The sequence below is a fragment of the Gambusia affinis genome, linkage group LG18, assembly GCF_019740435.1.
Source record: "Gambusia affinis linkage group LG18, SWU_Gaff_1.0, whole genome shotgun sequence".
Classification (NCBI taxonomy): Eukaryota; Metazoa; Chordata; class Actinopteri; order Cyprinodontiformes; family Poeciliidae; genus Gambusia; species Gambusia affinis.
Genome location: NC_057885.1, coordinates 25428421 through 25445823, shown reverse-complemented (window position 1 = coordinate 25445823; position 17403 = coordinate 25428421). Strand labels below are relative to the sequence as shown.

At 39.1% G+C, this 17403-nt stretch overlaps 1 protein-coding gene across 1 annotated transcript; it reads left to right on the top strand.

Annotated features, from left to right (window-relative positions):
- The first annotated feature begins 1716 nt into the window (after positions 1-1716).
- On the top strand, positions 1717-11041 carry si:dkey-242h9.3 (extensin-3). Its single transcript, XM_044098514.1, has 7 exons — positions 1717-1766; positions 3170-3308; positions 6695-6794; positions 7220-7920; positions 8006-8199; positions 8728-8887; positions 9978-11041. The coding sequence occupies exons 2-7, from the start codon at positions 3173-3175 to the stop codon at positions 10109-10111; spliced, it is 1425 nt and encodes a 474-aa protein (XP_043954449.1). The 5' UTR covers positions 1717-1766; positions 3170-3172; the 3' UTR covers positions 10112-11041.
- The last annotated feature ends 6362 nt before the right edge of the window (positions 11042-17403 follow it).

Genomic DNA, 17403 nt, shown 5'->3' with positions numbered 1-17403 from the left:
CATTCAAAATTGATCCCAAGGGAAATTTAATAAATCATTGTAGGTTAAATGGCTCCCAGCCTGAACACTAGGATCCATAAGTTTTTTTATTTTTTGTTTGGTTTGTTTTTTTTAGCCCAAATAAATGATTCATTTTAATCTATTCATATCTGTGTTTTTCCCACCACTTATAGTGTTATTTATTCAACAACGGTTGGAAATATTTAATTTACAATGTACTTTATTGTCATTAAATGTGCTGTTGTGTAAAACCCGATTTTAGTTAATCATTAATAATTATTTTAGTAATGAAATGTTTTCACTGACATTATTTGGCTGCTGTTGTATCTCTGTAGCTTTAAAATGTCATTTTAAACAATAATGTGAATATTATCCAGCATTAAATGTACCTTTGCTTTTAGCCTTGAGCCGTTAGCATTGAGTCGTTAGCATTGAGTCGTTAGCCTCGAGCCGTTAGCATTGAGTCGTTAGCATTGAGCAGTTAGCATTGAGTCGTTAGCATTGAGTCGTTAGCATTGAGTTGTTAGCATTGAGCAGTTAGCATTGAGTCGTTAGCATTGAGCAGTTAGCATTGAGTCGTTAGCATTGAGTCGTTAGCATTGAGCAGTTAGCATTGAGTCGTTAGCATTGAGCAGTTAGCATTGAGACGTTAGCATTGAGCTGTTACCCTTTGCCTGTTGGCCAGATTGATTCCAGATGTTCAGCATTGTTCAGGTTGAAATATCATTTTTAATAGTGATCAATAGGTTTATTTATTCTCTCTTTATTTAAGTGGTGAAGCTCAGAGGAGAAGCTGCTGAACTGTTGCCATGACAACCTGAGCAGGTGGACATGTAAACAGATTTATTAATCTATATGTTGCGTTTGAAGTTAAAATGTTGCAATAAAAGAATTGTGTTGATATATATTGTGTTTTTATTGATATTACAAACATGAAGTTGTCTGAGACAGAAATGACATCATTTCCATCTGGCCCGGTTCTGGCCGAACATCATGGGCCACATTAACACATTAACACTGGGCCATGGGGGCCCTAGTCTATATATGTGTGTGTATATATATATATATATATATATATATATATATATATATATATATATATATATATATATATATATATATATATATAAAAAAAAAAAAAAAAATTTCCCTTCTCACCCACCGCGGGTGGTGATTCTTCTTCCTCTTAGCTCTGGTCCTCTACCAGAGGCCTGGGAGCTTGAGGGTTCTGCGCAGTATCTTGGCTGTGCCTAGGACTGCACATTTCTGGACTGAGATGTCTGATGTTGTTCCTGGGATCTGTTGTAGCCACTGTTCCAGTTTGGGGGTGACTGCCCCGAGGGTCCCGATGACCACAGGCACCACTGTGGTCTTCACCTTCCAGGCCCTCTCCAGTTCCTCCCTTAGGCCCTGGTATTTCTCTAGTTTTTCATGCTCCTTTTTCCTGATGTTGCAGTCACTTGGTATTGCCATATATATATATATATATATATATATATATATATGTGTGTGTGTGTGTGTGTGTGTGTGTAATATTCAATATAGAAATGTTTTGTTTTAATTCTCGATACATTTTTAATGTTTTAATTCTTACTAATTCTAATGTGTAAATGTGGAGTTTAATAATAAAAGTGTTCTGGTAAAGAAGCTCTTCTGCTCCTGGTGGCGCACGTGACAAACTGCAGCCTTCAGCTCCGTCTCCATAGCAACGGACTGGCGAGCTTGACCGTCGTTCTCTGATCTTGGCTAAACGTCGACCTAAAACTGTAATTTAACATTTTTTTACATCTTATTTGCTTGTATTTGTTTTTTATCTGAAATAAATTATTCATTTTACTCTACGTAGTTTTTTCTGAGTAAGTATTCCAGTAAGTATTGACATTGTTTTCCAATAAGATTTAGAAATATTTTACAATGTATATTTTACCGTTGAAAACAGTTAGCTAATGGCTAATTCACAACAGATAAATACCCGACAATATTTATCACAATTGAAATATTTTTACATACATTTAGATTATTTGTTTGAAAAGGAGGCAGGCAGAAGTAAACTTACTTCACTTGCCCCATTTTTGTGTCTATACTTTACACATAAAACGTTATATATATATATATTATAAAGGATATAATTTGCCACAAGTTTAGTGTATTTTTCTAGAGAAAGTACTATATATATATATATATATATATATATATATATATATATATATATATATTTCCAATAAAAACAGAACAGCAGCTCCTTACATCAGAGTGTCTCAGATTCTTTGTTCGCCCTGTTAAAACTTTTTTACCCACCAACTTTTTTGTATTTTTACTCCACAAACTGTCTCCATTTCTTCTTCCTCATCAGCCAAGTTTATTTATCCTGAACTCACAAGTTTTTACATGATTTCCTGTCTGGTATTTGTATGTTATTGAGTCTGTTACCCATCATGTCGTCCATATGGTGCCTTTGTCTGCGTGTACATCTGGTGATTTATGTGGAGGAGGTTAAAACTGATTTTAATTGTTCTTCCTTTATTGATCCGTGTCGCTTTCAACAGGAGATGAAAAACTGTTTAAAATAGTTTTGGTTTCATCACCAAAACTACAAACAGAGATTTCTGCATTAATTAAAGATGAAGTGGTTCTTGTTGAAATCTTTTTATTGATTGAGGAAATCGTATGCTGCAGAGAGAGAACTTAAATGTAAGACAGTGTTCTTTACAAACCCGCTTGACTCCAGAGAACCAAAGGATTTTAAAAGTTTCTCATCTGGACACCACTGAGAAATATTTAGTCATTGAGAAAAACCAACAAAAAAAAACATCCGACTTCAAATAAAAATAGTTTCGTTGTTGTCCCTGTACTTCATGAAGTGATGGTCAGTAGGTCAGGGACTGGTCAGGGACTGGTCAGGGACTGGTCAGGAGGTCAGTAGGTCAGGGACTGGCGTCCTCCATGTTCTAGTTTTGGATCAGATGATTTCTTGTTGGCCTCTGCAGAAGATTGAAATGCTGAAAGTTAAAGTTTTTACCACCAAGGAGAGAAATGAAGCAGCAGGAAACCAGCAGGTTTAAATGTATCTTTAAAGCAGTCCTGCTTTAGTTTCCTTCACATGTTGTTCTTGTTGATCAAGTTCTTTATTGTTTTGTGTTAATTACTGTTTAAACTGTATATTTTGCAGGTGATGTACCACATTGTTGTTTACCAAGACACAGATGAAGTGGAGGTGTCTGCAGTGAAGTGGGATGATGGAAGATGGTTGTGGCCTCCAGCAGCAGCAGAGAGGATTCCTGACAGCGTCAGAGTCGTCTTCACATCCAGTGAGCTCTTTATGTTTGTGTTGTTTCCAGTGTTACTGGTTCAAAAGGTCATACATTCTTTTCCAAACATTTGTTGACATTCAACTTGATTTAACAATAAAATGGTGCAGTGGTCAGAATGGATTAATCAATAATTAATCATCAGGGGTCGGTTGATCAAAAACAGCTGTTTTGAGCTTCACAGTTATTATGATGTCACTCCCTCATCAGAAACATCTGGAGTGTTTTCTTGATTAATTCTTGCATGTTTGCATGTGTAACCAGTGTAAACTATTAGTGATCTTTACTGATCACCTCGTTAAAACATCCTGTATAAAACATCCATGTTTCATACAGTCAGTTAACCTCCATGTTTTATACAGTCAGTTAACCTCCATGTTTCATACAGTCAGTTAACCTCCATGTTTCATACAGTCAGTTATCATCCATGTGTTCAGACCAGGAGTTGCTGGTTGCTCTTTAATGCAGGTTGCTGGCAGAAGCCAACAAATAGAAATAAAAATGCAGCTCAGAATCCCCCCAGCAGATAAACACATGGAGAAACCCTGTGACTGACTAATAATATCTACTTTAACATTTAAGAAAAATGTTCTTAACTTGTCAAAAAGAAAACTCTGTATGGATTAAAACTAAACATTCACAGCTGCAGGTATTTACAATTATTTTATGTTTCATAAAACTTGACCTTAACCAAAAGAAAAGAAAATGTTCTACCTCTTCTCAGGCAGCCTAGCGCCACCTGAAGGCAGGACAGTGCTGATGTCATAAGACGCTCTCTTAAAGTGACAGTACAGGTACTAGTGCTCATTAAAATATGTAAAATAATAAAATTCTTAAAATATAACAAAGAAATAGGATTCTTCAGTGTTAATCAGGATTTGGTGAAACATTATAATAATAAAAAATAAACACATTTTCTAAAGTTGTTCCACATGGCAGCAGCAGGACGTTGAAGAACGCCTCTGTTTCCTCAAAGCTCCTCCTCTGTGCTGCCCTTCACCCAGTTCCTCCAGACTAGCGGCAGCAGCAGTTAACAAATGACAGAACTGAACATCTGCTGATCTCATAGGAGCTACTTGTTAATAATTTAATAGAGGAAAGTTGCAGTGATAAAGTGCAGAAGGGAGAGACAGAGCAGGAGCTTCTTAAAGAGACAGAGGTGATTTATTGTGAACTTAAACTTCTTTTAGGTAATATTTAATATGTAGAACATTTTAATAACAACTGAAGGTAACATAGATTACTGTACTATAATATGGCACTTCTGGCACCTAAACCAGGGGGTCCAAAGGGGGTTCTGGAGGTTCTGGAGGTCCTGGAGGTTGTGGAGGTTCTGAAGGTTCTGGAGGTTCTGACGGTTCTGGAGGTTCTGGGGGTTCTGGAGGTTGTAGAGGTTCTGAAGGTTCTGGAGGTTCTGAAGGTTCTGGAGGTTCTGAAGGTTCTGGAGGTTCTGGAGGTTCTGAAGATTCTGGAGGTTCTGGATGTTCTGGAGGTTCTGGAGGTTCTGGAGGTTCTGAAGGTTCTGGAGGTTCTGACGGTTCTGGAGGTTCTGAAGGTTCTGGAGGTTCTGAAGGTTGTGGAGGTTCTGGAGGTTCTGAAGATTCTGGAGGTTCTGGATGTTCTGGAGGTTCTGGAGGTTCTGAAGGTTCTGAAGATTCTGGAGGTTCTGAAGGTTCTGGAGGTTCTGACGGTTCTGGAGGTTCTGAAGGTTCTGGAGGTTCTGGAGGTTCTGAAGATTCTGGAGGTTCTGGATGTTCTGGAGGTTCTGGAGGTTCTGAAGGTTCTGGAGGTTCTGACGGTTCTGGAGGTTCTGGGGGTTCTGGAGGTTCTGAAGATTCTGGAGGTTCTGGATGTTCTGGAGGTTCTGGAGGTTCTGAAGGTTCTGAAGGTTCTGGAGGTTCTGGAGGTTCTGAAGATTCTGGAGGTTCTGGAGGTTCTGAAGGTCCTGGAGGTCCTGGAGGTTCTGGAAGTTCTGGAGGTTCTGGAGGTTCTGGAGGTTCTGAAGATTCTGGAGGTTCTGAAGGTTCTGAAGATTTTGAAGGTTCTGGAGGTTCTGAAGGTTCTGAAGATTCTGGAGGTTCTGGAGGTTCTGGAGGTTCTGGAGGTCCTGGAGGTTCTGGAGGTTCTGGAGGTTCTGAAGGTTCTGGAGGTTCTGGAGGTTCTGGAGGTTCTGGAGGTTCTGAAGGTTCTGGAGGTTCTGGATGTTCTGGAGGTTCTGGAGGTTCTGGAGGTTCTGAAGGTTCTGGAGGTTCTGACGGTTCTGGAGGTTCTGGGGGTTCTGGAGGTTCTGAAGATTCTGGAGGTTCTGGATGTTCTGGAGGTTCTGGAGGTTCTGAAGGTTCTGGAGGTTCTGGAGGTTCTGAAGATTCTGGAGGTTCTGGATGTTCTGGAGGTTCTGGAGGTTCTGAAGGTTCTGGAGGTTCTGGAGGTTCTGGAGGTTCTGGAGGTTCTGGAGGTTCTGAAGGTTCTGGAGGTTCTGGATGTTCTGGAGGTTCTGGAGGTTCTGGAGGTTCTGAAGGTTCTGGAGGTTCTGACGGTTCTGGAGGTTCTGGGGGTTCTGGAGGTTCTGAAGATTCTGGAGGTTCTGGATGTTCTGGAGGTTGTGGAGGTTCTGAAGGTTCTGGAGGTTCTGGAGGTTCTGAAGATTCTGGAGGTTCTGGATGTTCTGGAGGTTCTGGAGGTTCTGAAGGTTCTGGAGGTTCTGGAGGTTCTGGGGGTTCTGGAGGTTCTGAAGATTCTGGAGGTTCTGGATGTTCTGGAGGTTCTGGAGGTTCTGAAGGTTCTGAAGGTTCTGGAGGTTCTGGAGGTTCTGAAGATTCTGGAGGTTCTGGAGGTTCTGAAGGTCCTGGAGGTCCTGGAGGTTCTGGAAGTTCTGGAGGTTCTGGAGGTTCTGGAGGTTCTGAAGATTCTGGAGGTTCTGAAGGTTCTGAAGATTTTGAAGGTTCTGGAGGTTCTGAAGGTTCTGAAGATTCTGGAGGTTCTGGAGGTTCTGGAGGTTCTGGAGGTCCTGGAGGTTCTGGAGGTTGTGGAGGTTCTGGAGGTTCAGGAGGTTCTGGAGGTTCCGGAGGTCCGGCATCCTGCAGGTTCTAGTCTCTCCCTGGTTTAACTCACCTGGATCCAATGATGGATCATTAGAAGAACTTTGACCTGCTGAAAGGTTGTTGGTACCAGCAGGGAGGGAACCAGAACATGCAGGATGCCGGGCCTCCAGAACCTCCAGAACCTCCAGAACCCACTTTGGGCTCCACTGATCTAAAAGGTTTCCCTCACTTTATATTCTCATTCACACATGGAATAGTTTGGGTAACGTAAAAACGTTTTAGTAACTTGTGAACCAGTAATGACAGAATAGTTGGAAATCTTTTTTATATATTTATTATAATCAGATGGTCACCATGAGACAATGTGGAACCGTCCAGAACCTGTGAACAGCACTGACACTGTTACAGATGATGATTCTCCAATCAAACACAAGAGAAGAAAAAGGTAACTTTATTTTTACGTTTGGTAATACTGACTGATGTTTTGTGTTTATAATTTTGATTTTATTTTTCTTAAAACATTTTAATAGAAAAAACTTTCTGTTCTCTGGTGAAGATGTGTGGCTGTTTAGAGAATCTGTCCAGTTTTGTTCTGATTTGGTTCTGTTGAGGTCCAGAGTCTTGGAATAATCTAGAGTTGTTTCTCTTTCTCAGTTAATCTGCTAACCGAGGATTAAAACCTTTATACTGAGGTTGCTGTTGGATCCAAATAGACCCTTTGTGGGACAATAAAAGTTATTTCTATTATATTCCACTTTAAATCAGAACGAACAACTAATAGAATCGTATTAATGCATAAAGTCAGAACTTTACTTGCACACATGTTGCATTACCACCAGCACCAAGAATTTTTAATCCTGTACATCTCAACCACCATAGCTCTGCTCCATCACCATCGAGCTATCGACCCCCAAGACACCATAGCTCTGCTCCATCACCATCGAGCCACCATAGCTCTGCTCCATCCCCATTGAGTCACTATAGCTCTGCTCCATCACCATCGAGCTATCGACCCCCAAGACACCATAGCTCTGCTCCATCACCATCGAGCCACCATAGCTCTGCTCCATCCCCATTGAGCCACCATAGCTCTGCTCCATCCCCATTGAGTCACTATAGCTCTGCTCCATCACCATCGAGCTATCGACCCCCAAGACACCATAGCTCTGCTCCATCACCATCGAGCTATCGACCCCCAAGACACTATAGCTCTGCTCCATCACCATTGAGTCACTATAGCTCTGCTCCATCACCATCGAGCTATCGACCCCCAAGACACCATAGCTCTGCTCCATCACCATCGAGCTATCGACCCCCAAGACACCATAGCTCTGCTCCATCACCATCGAGCTATCGACCCCCAAGACACTATAGCTCTGCTCCATCACCATCGAGCTACCATAGCTCTGCTCCATCACCATTGAGCCACCATAGCTCTGCTCCATCACCATCGAGACACCGCCCTTCTCCACCGTCTCCAGTGACGCAGCATAACTCTCCACCATCTCCAGGAAGCCTCTGCTGTTCTTCCAGTCTTCATCTTCATCTCACTGATGAAGATGAAGATCTTTGTAAGTGTTGCTCTATGATCATGTTTTAGAGTCATAATGTTGTTGAGGTCAAAATAATCATTGATAATACCCTTTTATTTCACAGCACTCCTCAAAAATATTTTAATAAACCAGGAAGTTATGATGGATCAGATTAAAATCATTTACAAAACAGTCCAAGGATTACAAACTCCATCTGGAGATGAGTTATTACTTTCCTCATTCCCACTAAACGATCAACAATCTGTGGAAGAGATGGAAGCTGAACTCAGAGAAAACCCTGAACTTCACAAGCAGCTGGTGAGTAAGAGAATAAAACTGGAGGAAAAGTCTGTTGACCTGTAACAGATAAAACAGTTGATCTCAGTATATTCTATATATTCATGTTTTAATCCAACAGAACCTCTCAGATTGATCACCTTTAGGATCCACAGGCTCTGCTGGAACACAAACAACACAAAATGTGGAAAATACTAAATAATATTAGAATAAGCAGCAACTAACATCTTCCATTTATTTAGAAAAGGTTTTACTCTCACTTATCCTCACATTAAACTGCTCACTTCACTAAATGCTGTTGACATTTAAAATAACTTACAGTCATTATCTGATTGCAGTGCAGAATATTCAGTGTCAGTATTTCATTGGGTGTTCAGTTAGAAATGAGTCCTGGCCTGAATATGGACCTGAAGAACAGCTGCAGTAAAGTTCAGATCTCAGATTTCTGTTTCTTTATAAATCCCAGTCCAAGACTGTTGGACTAATAAATTGTTCCTGGATACATCAACACATGACTGAATGATTGAAGACGTGTTGTTCTGCTTACAGAGTGCTGCTCTGGCGTTGAAGGGTGGAGGGTCACTGAATGAGTGTGTTGGACGGATTATGGCGGCGCTCCTCACACACTCACTCAGCAAGCAGATGAACTGGCTGGGTGTGAACGGGAAGATCGGATTCCAGCATCTTCACATTAAAAAACTTGTGACTGGTGAGTCCAGAGCTGTAAGGATTTCATCTCTTCTGTTCAAACGCTGCAGGTTTTCAGTGATTGGCCTCAGAAAGTCCAATTATATTATTATATTATATTATTATAATAGTGATGGTCCAGACATGAGATTTTATACTGATAGTCACCAAAAGCATTTTTACACCTGCAGCACAGATTATTGTATTACAAACTAAAACTGACACCAGAGTCAGAGAGTTGGACGTTTTCCAAAATGCAGAGCTTTCAGTTTTCACTGGAGTCAAAAGTTACTTTAGTTACTTTAGTTACTTTAGTTACTTTAGTTACTTTAGTAATCTAAGCCTCTTCTTATGTGATTAGACCTTCCTGGTCCTGGTTCTTATTTCTTTATTTGTTCATTTCCATTCATATCTTACCCAATGGTCCCCAGTGGGGCTGGGAGGGTCTTGATGACCCAGGGGTCAACGGGCGAGAGACGGGGTCACCCTGAACACGTCGCCATTTCATTACAGTTATTTATTTACTCAGTATTATTATTTAACTGGTGCTGAAGTCCTGGGACAAAATATGTTTCAGTCTGGAATGAAACTAGAGAATGAAACTAGAGACTGACTGAGGACTGAGGACACGATGAGGCTGATGAGGCTGGTCAACAGTCTGCATGCTGCCAACCGGAGGCTCTGACGCCCCGAGGCTCCGGCCGCCCTGAGGCTCTGGCGCCTCCAGACTTTACCTGGTCGTAGGTTTGGATAAATGTTGAATATATTATGAATAAAATGCTAATCCAATAATCACACCATGTTAGAATCCACAGTTTAATGGTTCCTCTAATCTAACATGACCAACAACCTGCAGTCTGACGTTCCTCCAACAACAGAAATAACTTTTATATATAAGACCAGACAAATGGAGCCGGTTCTTCAAAATGTACAGAAAGAAAAACATTAACATTTATACAACACTACCAACCAAAACTATGTAAAACAACACTTCAAATGCCAATGTACTATTTATTCAAAACCAAATATTGTTGGGCTGCACAATCCTGACACCACTGGTGTCTGACAAAACTCCAATGTTGAATTCATGTTAATCTTTGATTTTGTTTCAGTGGCTGTGCGACGCAATCGGCTCACATCAAAGGCGACTGACAAAGAGATCGATATGAAAATCACTAAATGGCTGCAGAACGCCTCGGATCGGAACGGGGGGAGAGATGAACGGAGGAGGAGAAGGAAAGTCTGAATGTTTTTAAGGTGGAGATTTTACTGAACTCTGTTTACATTTTCTATTTTCATCATATTCAGTTTATCTGTTAACTTTATTAGACAACATGACACTTACACAAGTTTTAATGTCAATACTGAGGGAAAGTTTCACACACAATTGGTACGCACACACACACACACACACACATTAGTATACAATTAGTTTTATGTTTTGTAACTGATCAGTTAATGATATAAATAATATTTACGGTTTGGTGACTCATGGGCCCCATGTGTTAAACCAGTCCTGCTCCATGGGGCCCATCATTTATTGGCACCATGAGGACCAGATGTTAGAACCAGCTGACCAGGTAACTTTTGCTCTGTGGGGTCAGGAAGACGAGCTGAACGCTGACCTTTGACCTCCGAATGGTTTTTCTTGATGATTTATTTTAAAACCTAAAGATTTTATGGAATAAAAAGCAACATGTTTCTGTATTTATGACCACAATTCTCTCCAAAGTTAAAATCAACAACAGTTTAATGAATGTGGCGCCACCTGGTGGCCAATCAGAACCATCAGAGGGGGTTTTAGTTTTAGTTAAACTAAAACAGGATTTATGTGAATCACATCAATATACTGGACAAAACTTGTGAAAACATATTTAACAATTTAACGAATGTTTACATTCTTTTGTTTTAATGTTGTATTTTTATTAGAGTGATAAATCCTGTTCCTGTTTCAGGTTTTTGTCTCAGCAGGTTGGAAACTTTGATCTGTTTTACAACCAAACCCTGAAAATCTCTAAGTTTTGATTTGTTGTTTCAGTGAAGTGTGTTTGTTGTACTTGTAGTTTGTTGTAGTTTGTTGTAGTTTTTGATGTCTGGGAGTTTTTCCTTGCACTAAACCTTCAGACTGAAGAGCTGCAGACAATCCTGATTATTTAATGACATAATTAAAGACATTCTGGAGAAATAATTTGAACATTTTCATTGAAACAAACTGTGTTGTTTGACCGTTTTTCATTTATTGAAACATTTTTAACCTGAAGGATCCAAATTTAAATCCTCATTTCACAGCATTTGACATTTTAAACTCTCCATCAATAGATCACACACAGGCTGAGGTCAAACCTACTGAAGACATTTTGCAGACAGTTTTATCTGAAAACGTTAAAAATCTTTCTTTAGTTTCTGAGAGCTGGAATCAACCTGGAGGTTTCATGATGGCCTCCAGCAGGTCTGAGGGGAAACCAGGACCTGAAGGAAACGTCAAGATAAAGACACGACAGTCGAGTCTAAAGTCAGAGAAAGATGGCCGCCTGCTGGCTGCATGGAGCAAAACCTTTAAGAGATTCAGTCCTTTAGTGTCTCTTTCCTGCAGTGTTTGGATTCATTCCTGCTCCAAAACTCCTGAATCAAATGAATGTTAAAGACGAGAAGAACCTGCAGAAATCACAAAGAGGGAAACCTGTTGCCACGGAGCAGAAACAACTAAACCTCAACGGGATTCTGCCAGCAGCCGTCCTCACATACTGAGTGAGGCCGTCACTGCAATGAAACAAGATGGCTGCCGTCACTGCAATGAAACAAGATGGCTGCCGTCACTGCGACACAATGAAACAAGATGGCTGCCGTCACCGAGACACAATGAAACAAGATGACGTCACTCTGAGCTGCAGAGCAAGGAATCCAACCCACAACCTCCCAGCTGCTTTCTATAAAGATGGCTCCTTCATTGGTGATGGATCATCAGGTCACATGACCCTCCTCCATGTTTCCAGCTCTGATGAAGGCCTCTATAAATGTAACATCAGAGGTCATGGAGAGTCTCCATCCAGCAGGATCTCTGTCAAAGGTCAGAGGTCAGCAGCTTCTCTGTTTGCTTCAACCTTCATCAGGAGACAAGAAATCAATTATTACCTTTGATTCATTTCAGACAGAATCTTTTCCTCTGTTGATTTTCTGCTTTTCTTTATCTTGCTGGAGGTTCTGCTGACTCGGCGCCTCTGCAGAAAACCTGAAGGGAACTCAAACGTTTCCCCTGATGGTCTATAAATGTTTTTATGTTTCTGTGGGGGGCTGCACAGTGGTGCAGTTGGTAGAGCTGTTGCCTTGCAGCAAGAAGGTCCTGGGTTCGATTCCCGGCCCGGGGTCTTTCTGCATGAAGTTTGCATGTTCTCCCTGTGCATGGTGGGTTCTCTCCGGGTTCTCCGGTTTCCTCCCACAGTCCAAAAACATGACTGTCAGGTTAATTGGTCTCTAAATTCTCCCTAGGTGTGAGTGAGTGTGTGAATGGTTGTGTGTCTCTGTGTTGACCTGCAACAGACTGGTGACCTGTCCAGGGTGACCCCGTGACCCCGCCTCTCGCCCAGAACGTAGCTGGGGAGGAACCAACAACCCTCCTGACCCCATTAGTGTGAACAGAAAATGGATGTATGGATTACTTCTTCCCTCTAGGGGTCAGTAAAACATTTCTGAGTCTGTATGTCTCTGCAGCACCAACACATGTACTGTATAGTAAATGTTTTGGGGTTTTTTCAAAGCTCATAATTCATTTCTTGGCATCGATACATTTTTCTCTGAAGACAGGAAAATATCAGATGTCAATGCACAAACAAAATTTAGGATGGTTAAGTTTTTCAGTAAAATGTTTTGAAAGTTGTGTGATGAATCAAACTTACACTGTGTGTGATCATCCAAGCAAGATGACAAGAAGACCTGTAATATAGAAACATATTAGTCAACAGCAGTAAAGTATTTTCAGAAAGTACACCTTTATAGCATTGTAGATGTAATGCATACACAGTAATACATACCAACAAAGATTAAACCAGTGTGTGCAGAAATCTGGCCTTTATTAGGATACAGAAATCAAGCATTATTAGCATTAATTTTGTTATATATTTAAAATATGTATGTTCAATTTAAAAGTGAATCTTCTTTTTAAAAGTAGATTACTACACACATACTACTGACAGGGGAAGTGATGTAATATTGCTCTTTTAGTGACTAAGTAAGCATTTTGTCCTCATAGGTCAGCAAATTTGAGAGGAGCCAAATTGTGATGAAGACTAAGAAAATAAGTCAGAACTTCAGGAGTCAATTCAAGAACAGGGAGTGTAAAAAGCTCCCCCAAAGTTTGCAGAGTTCAAATAGTTTTTAAAACAGTATCCATGGACAAGACACTTTTCTCACCTTGCCTGCTAATGCTGGTCAGAAAGGCAAATGGCCAAAGCTGCAGATTTGCTTCTGTCAGACGGTTGTAGTTACAATCCAGCAGCTTGTCATGTTACACTATTGGATATTAATTAGAATAACACTTGAAAAGTAAGGCTGATAATTTTATGTATCTGGTTGTTAATCAAGTTTACTCTGTAACTCAATTTAACTCTAGTCAAAGTAAAATCCACTCTGAAAAGTTACGCTGAGATCAGTGTAACTTTAACTGTAAAGAGTGGAATCAAATGCACCTTAAGCTTTTGGACAAAAGCCCAGTGGAGTCGATGCATCAATAACTTATGGGTGTTTAATCATCAAATGGTAGTTAAATATGCCATCATATGGTGGTCATGTCCTGATTGATTTAAAAATAAAGGCTTTAGTGAGTTTATGTTGTGTGTGTATTTGCACCAGTAATCAGTCCATGGGATGTACGGTTAGTGTTTTGCTCTTCATCACCTACAAAAAAATAAATAATAAATAAATAAATAAATTACACACACACACACACACACACACACACACACACACACACACACACACACACACACCCACACACACACACACACACACATATAGGTTGGACACACTTTCTAACTGAATTCAGTTAGAAGGTTTGTTCAATCTTTTGGTCTGTACTGTGTATGTATCCTTTCTCAATTTACAGTAGAAAATAGATTTGCTATTAAACAATATTATTTCCGTGACGACAGTCACTTATCATCAAAGATGAATGTTTTGCAATGCCTCACTTACACCCTTTAGATATGTTGGTAATTTTCAGCCCATTCATCTCTGCCTCAAATTTCTGGATACATTTTGAACAGTAGATATTGATGTTGGAGTTGGAATGACACACTGAACAGTTATTGTCTACTGGACGAACTCCAGAACAATTGGGACAATTGGGAATATTTTCTTCAGGTTCTTTTTCAAAGAGAAGAGACTCATAATGTCCAAAAATCCTCACTATGTTTGGGCGTCTGATCTTGTCCCTGCAGGTAAAGCAGTCGTTTGTCATCCAATCTAGAGAAACGTGGATAAAATGAAGATATATAAACACATAATGTGCTTCAGGTTCACTGAGTAAAAGTTAAAAGATAATAATTAACCTGTTTAAAAAATACATTACTCATTAAACAAGGGTAATTAAAATTTATGGCCAATCATTTTAAACATTTAAAGAAAAGTAAGGTATTATAAGTGTTTACAAACATACCAGCAGATCCTAGTGTCTCTGCTACCAGACAGCAAAGAAACACTGTAAGAGAAATAAAAGTGCATTTCTACTTATGATAATTAATTTATAATGTATATATTAAATTGTAAGAAATTCCAAAAACATTAATATCATAATAACATTCCTGACAGCAATATGGTACACTGCAAAATATAATTCAGTCAAACACAATTATAGGGTTTTTATAGTGAAACAAACAATAAAACTGCATTGAACTGGATAACAAAGAGTAACTTACACAAATAATGGTTTTTATTTATGTATGCAGTGGACCAACATTTAATATCATATCTCTAACCGGCAGAGATTTATAATTGTTAATCTGAACTTTCGTTTTCTGCTAAATAAGTTATTGTGATTTTGTCTTTTCAGATCTTCTACTGCACTTTTTCTGCCCTCCAGTTCAGAAAACATGATGCAGCAGATTATAGAGTCTCTGTAGTGGCTGCTGTCTTAACTGCTTTTGTTCAGTATCACAGGTTTATATCTCAGAGAATACGGATTATTATGTGTTTTATTACCTGAGAAGAGCATGGAAATCAAAAAGATACATGTTTACTTTCTTTAATGTGATTATATATATATTTATTTAGCAAACAAATTTCAAAGACTCTAGCATTATATTTATTATATTTAAATATTGATAGTCAAAAACTGTGAAATACCTGAACATTCTTGGAATGCCCAAGAATGAAAACAGTTCAAAGCTTTGATACTAAATGTGTAAATCTCATTCAGACCAGAACAAAATCAATGTTGCATCAATTGTTCATAATGTTATTTAACGTTGAGGGTTTTGACAAACCACCTAAGTTTCCCACCAGCTGTTTTTGAGGCTTATGATGAGCGAAAGAAAATTAAAATATAGCAAAAAATACAGTGACTTGTTCAAGCTAAACTAATCAGAAAGTTAAACAATAACTTACATTTTGCCTGTGGCTTGGTGAACGCTGCACGCATCATGATCAGTTGCTGTTGCCACAGCAATCTGGGGCCTTTCTGACCAATCCAGGAAGTTTAACATTTAGCCTGACCACAGATGTGACCTTATTGTAATTTTCCACTTCACTTTGTGGAGGCTTTTCATTTTTGGGTAATCGAAGGTGATGCGAGGAAGAATGCTTGTGTTTAGTCTGGTATAAAATAATTATATCTCAAGAATAAACAGGTTTTAAAATTTACTCAGTTAACTTATTACAAGCTTGTAGGTTTTAAAAGTTGTTCCTCATAGAGCAAAAAAAAGAGGGGGAAAGAATGAGGAAGAGAGAAACTCCATTTCACATCAACTCTTAAAATGATTTACACTCTTGTAACTCAGAAAAGTTTTGGCCTCATTGTAAATGCAAACTTGCAGTCCTTTGAGTGTCTTCTTGTTGGTTTAATCGCTTTCTATCAACGTATTTCTGAGCTACTGTTAATGTTGCTGTAATGTAAAATATGCTTTGGGGAAAATTAACTGGGGGAAAAAAGCATTGTCAGAGTTCAGAGACTGGAGGAATAGATTCAATGACACTTTAATACACTTTATGCTTCATTGATATCTCCCCACACAATATCTTGTTCTCATTAGTGATCATTTTGTTTAATCAATGACTCAACAAAATGGGCAATATAAATATAATTTTGACTTACTAAAACCACAATAACTTTAAATAACCAGAACTGTTCCATGTTGGAAGTATTTTTATTGTTTATTAATTGAAAACAGTAATATGTCATTAAGACTAGCATGCATTTAAAAATTAATTAGCCTGAAGGATTTTGTATTGACTTAGCAATTAATTGATTAGTAAGTCACAGTAGTAATAAGTGTGATTAACTACAAAGAAAAAGATCTAAAGCAAATACACAAGTGGAAAATAGCAAGTAACAGAAAAAGAATGAAGGGAGTAATGTTTACAGGAGTAATGTTTACAGGAGTAATGTTTACCTGGGTTTTATTTAGTGCTTTCATCACATTTCCTATAATACTAACAAATACAAAAAGGTGTTACTGTAAATAGTTAGAGATTAAAAATATTATAGCTAACTTACTTTATTTTTGGGATTAGTTGATTTTTGAGTTTATTATACATTTACAACTAAAATAACAAATCACACAAAAAATATCAGAAAATTAACAGAAATGTTAAGAATTATTTAAAAATCCAACTTTATGAGAAATTTAACCAACCGTCTTCATTCTTCCAGACCTGAAAATAAAAATTACATTTAAACACAAATTGTGACCAAATAATATTAAGTTCAGTCTTCAGAACCAGGCACACTCATGATGTAGATCACCGTGATTCAGAGCAGCAGCACAACAGCAACTGGAAATGACAACCAGCAACCTGATCCCGTTCGGGACGAAGGGTGAACAGAAAATGGATGGATGGATCTGTGGTTAAAGTTTCATTTAAAGTGTTTCATTTTGTTCAGGTCTCCATGTTTAGTTTATTTCATTTCTCCATCTGAAGTTTTTCTCAAACATCTTGAGTTTGTGGTCAAACTGAACTGAGGCTCTGCTGCTCTGTTTCCTGTTTTCTCACTAAAACCAGTAAAAATAACCAGTAATGATTGTTCAGCCTCAGATTTGTGTTGCAGTGCAGATATCAGTCGGATCAGAACCGGACCTGATCATAGATCTGTGGTTCTGTGTTTTCCTGAAAGCTTCCTCTGATTATTCTCACTGATCTGAAATCAGCTGGTTTACAGGAACCAACCAGAAGTTAAGAAGACGAGCAGCAGCTCAGAGCGACGGACCTGGCAGGACAGCAGGTACCGCAGCCGGGTTCTGGGTCAGCAGGGTTCTGGGTCAGCTGGGTTCTGGGTCAGCCGGGTTCTGGGTCAGCAGGGTTCTGGATGATCTGGGTTCTGGATGATCC

Excerpts from the sequence above, each read along its gene's own strand:
- si:dkey-242h9.3 (XM_044098514.1), top strand. The coding sequence starts at position 3,173 with ATGTACCACATTGTTGTTTACCAAGACACAGATGAAGTGGAGGTGTCT. Across the intron at positions 3,309-6,694 it reads CAGAGTCGTCTTCACATCCA|ATGGTCACCATGAGACAATG; the intron begins GTGAGCTCTTTA and ends TATTATAATCAG. Across the intron at positions 8,888-9,977 it reads CATTAAAAAACTTGTGACTG|TGGCTGTGCGACGCAATCGG; the intron begins GTGAGTCCAGAG and ends ATTTTGTTTCAG.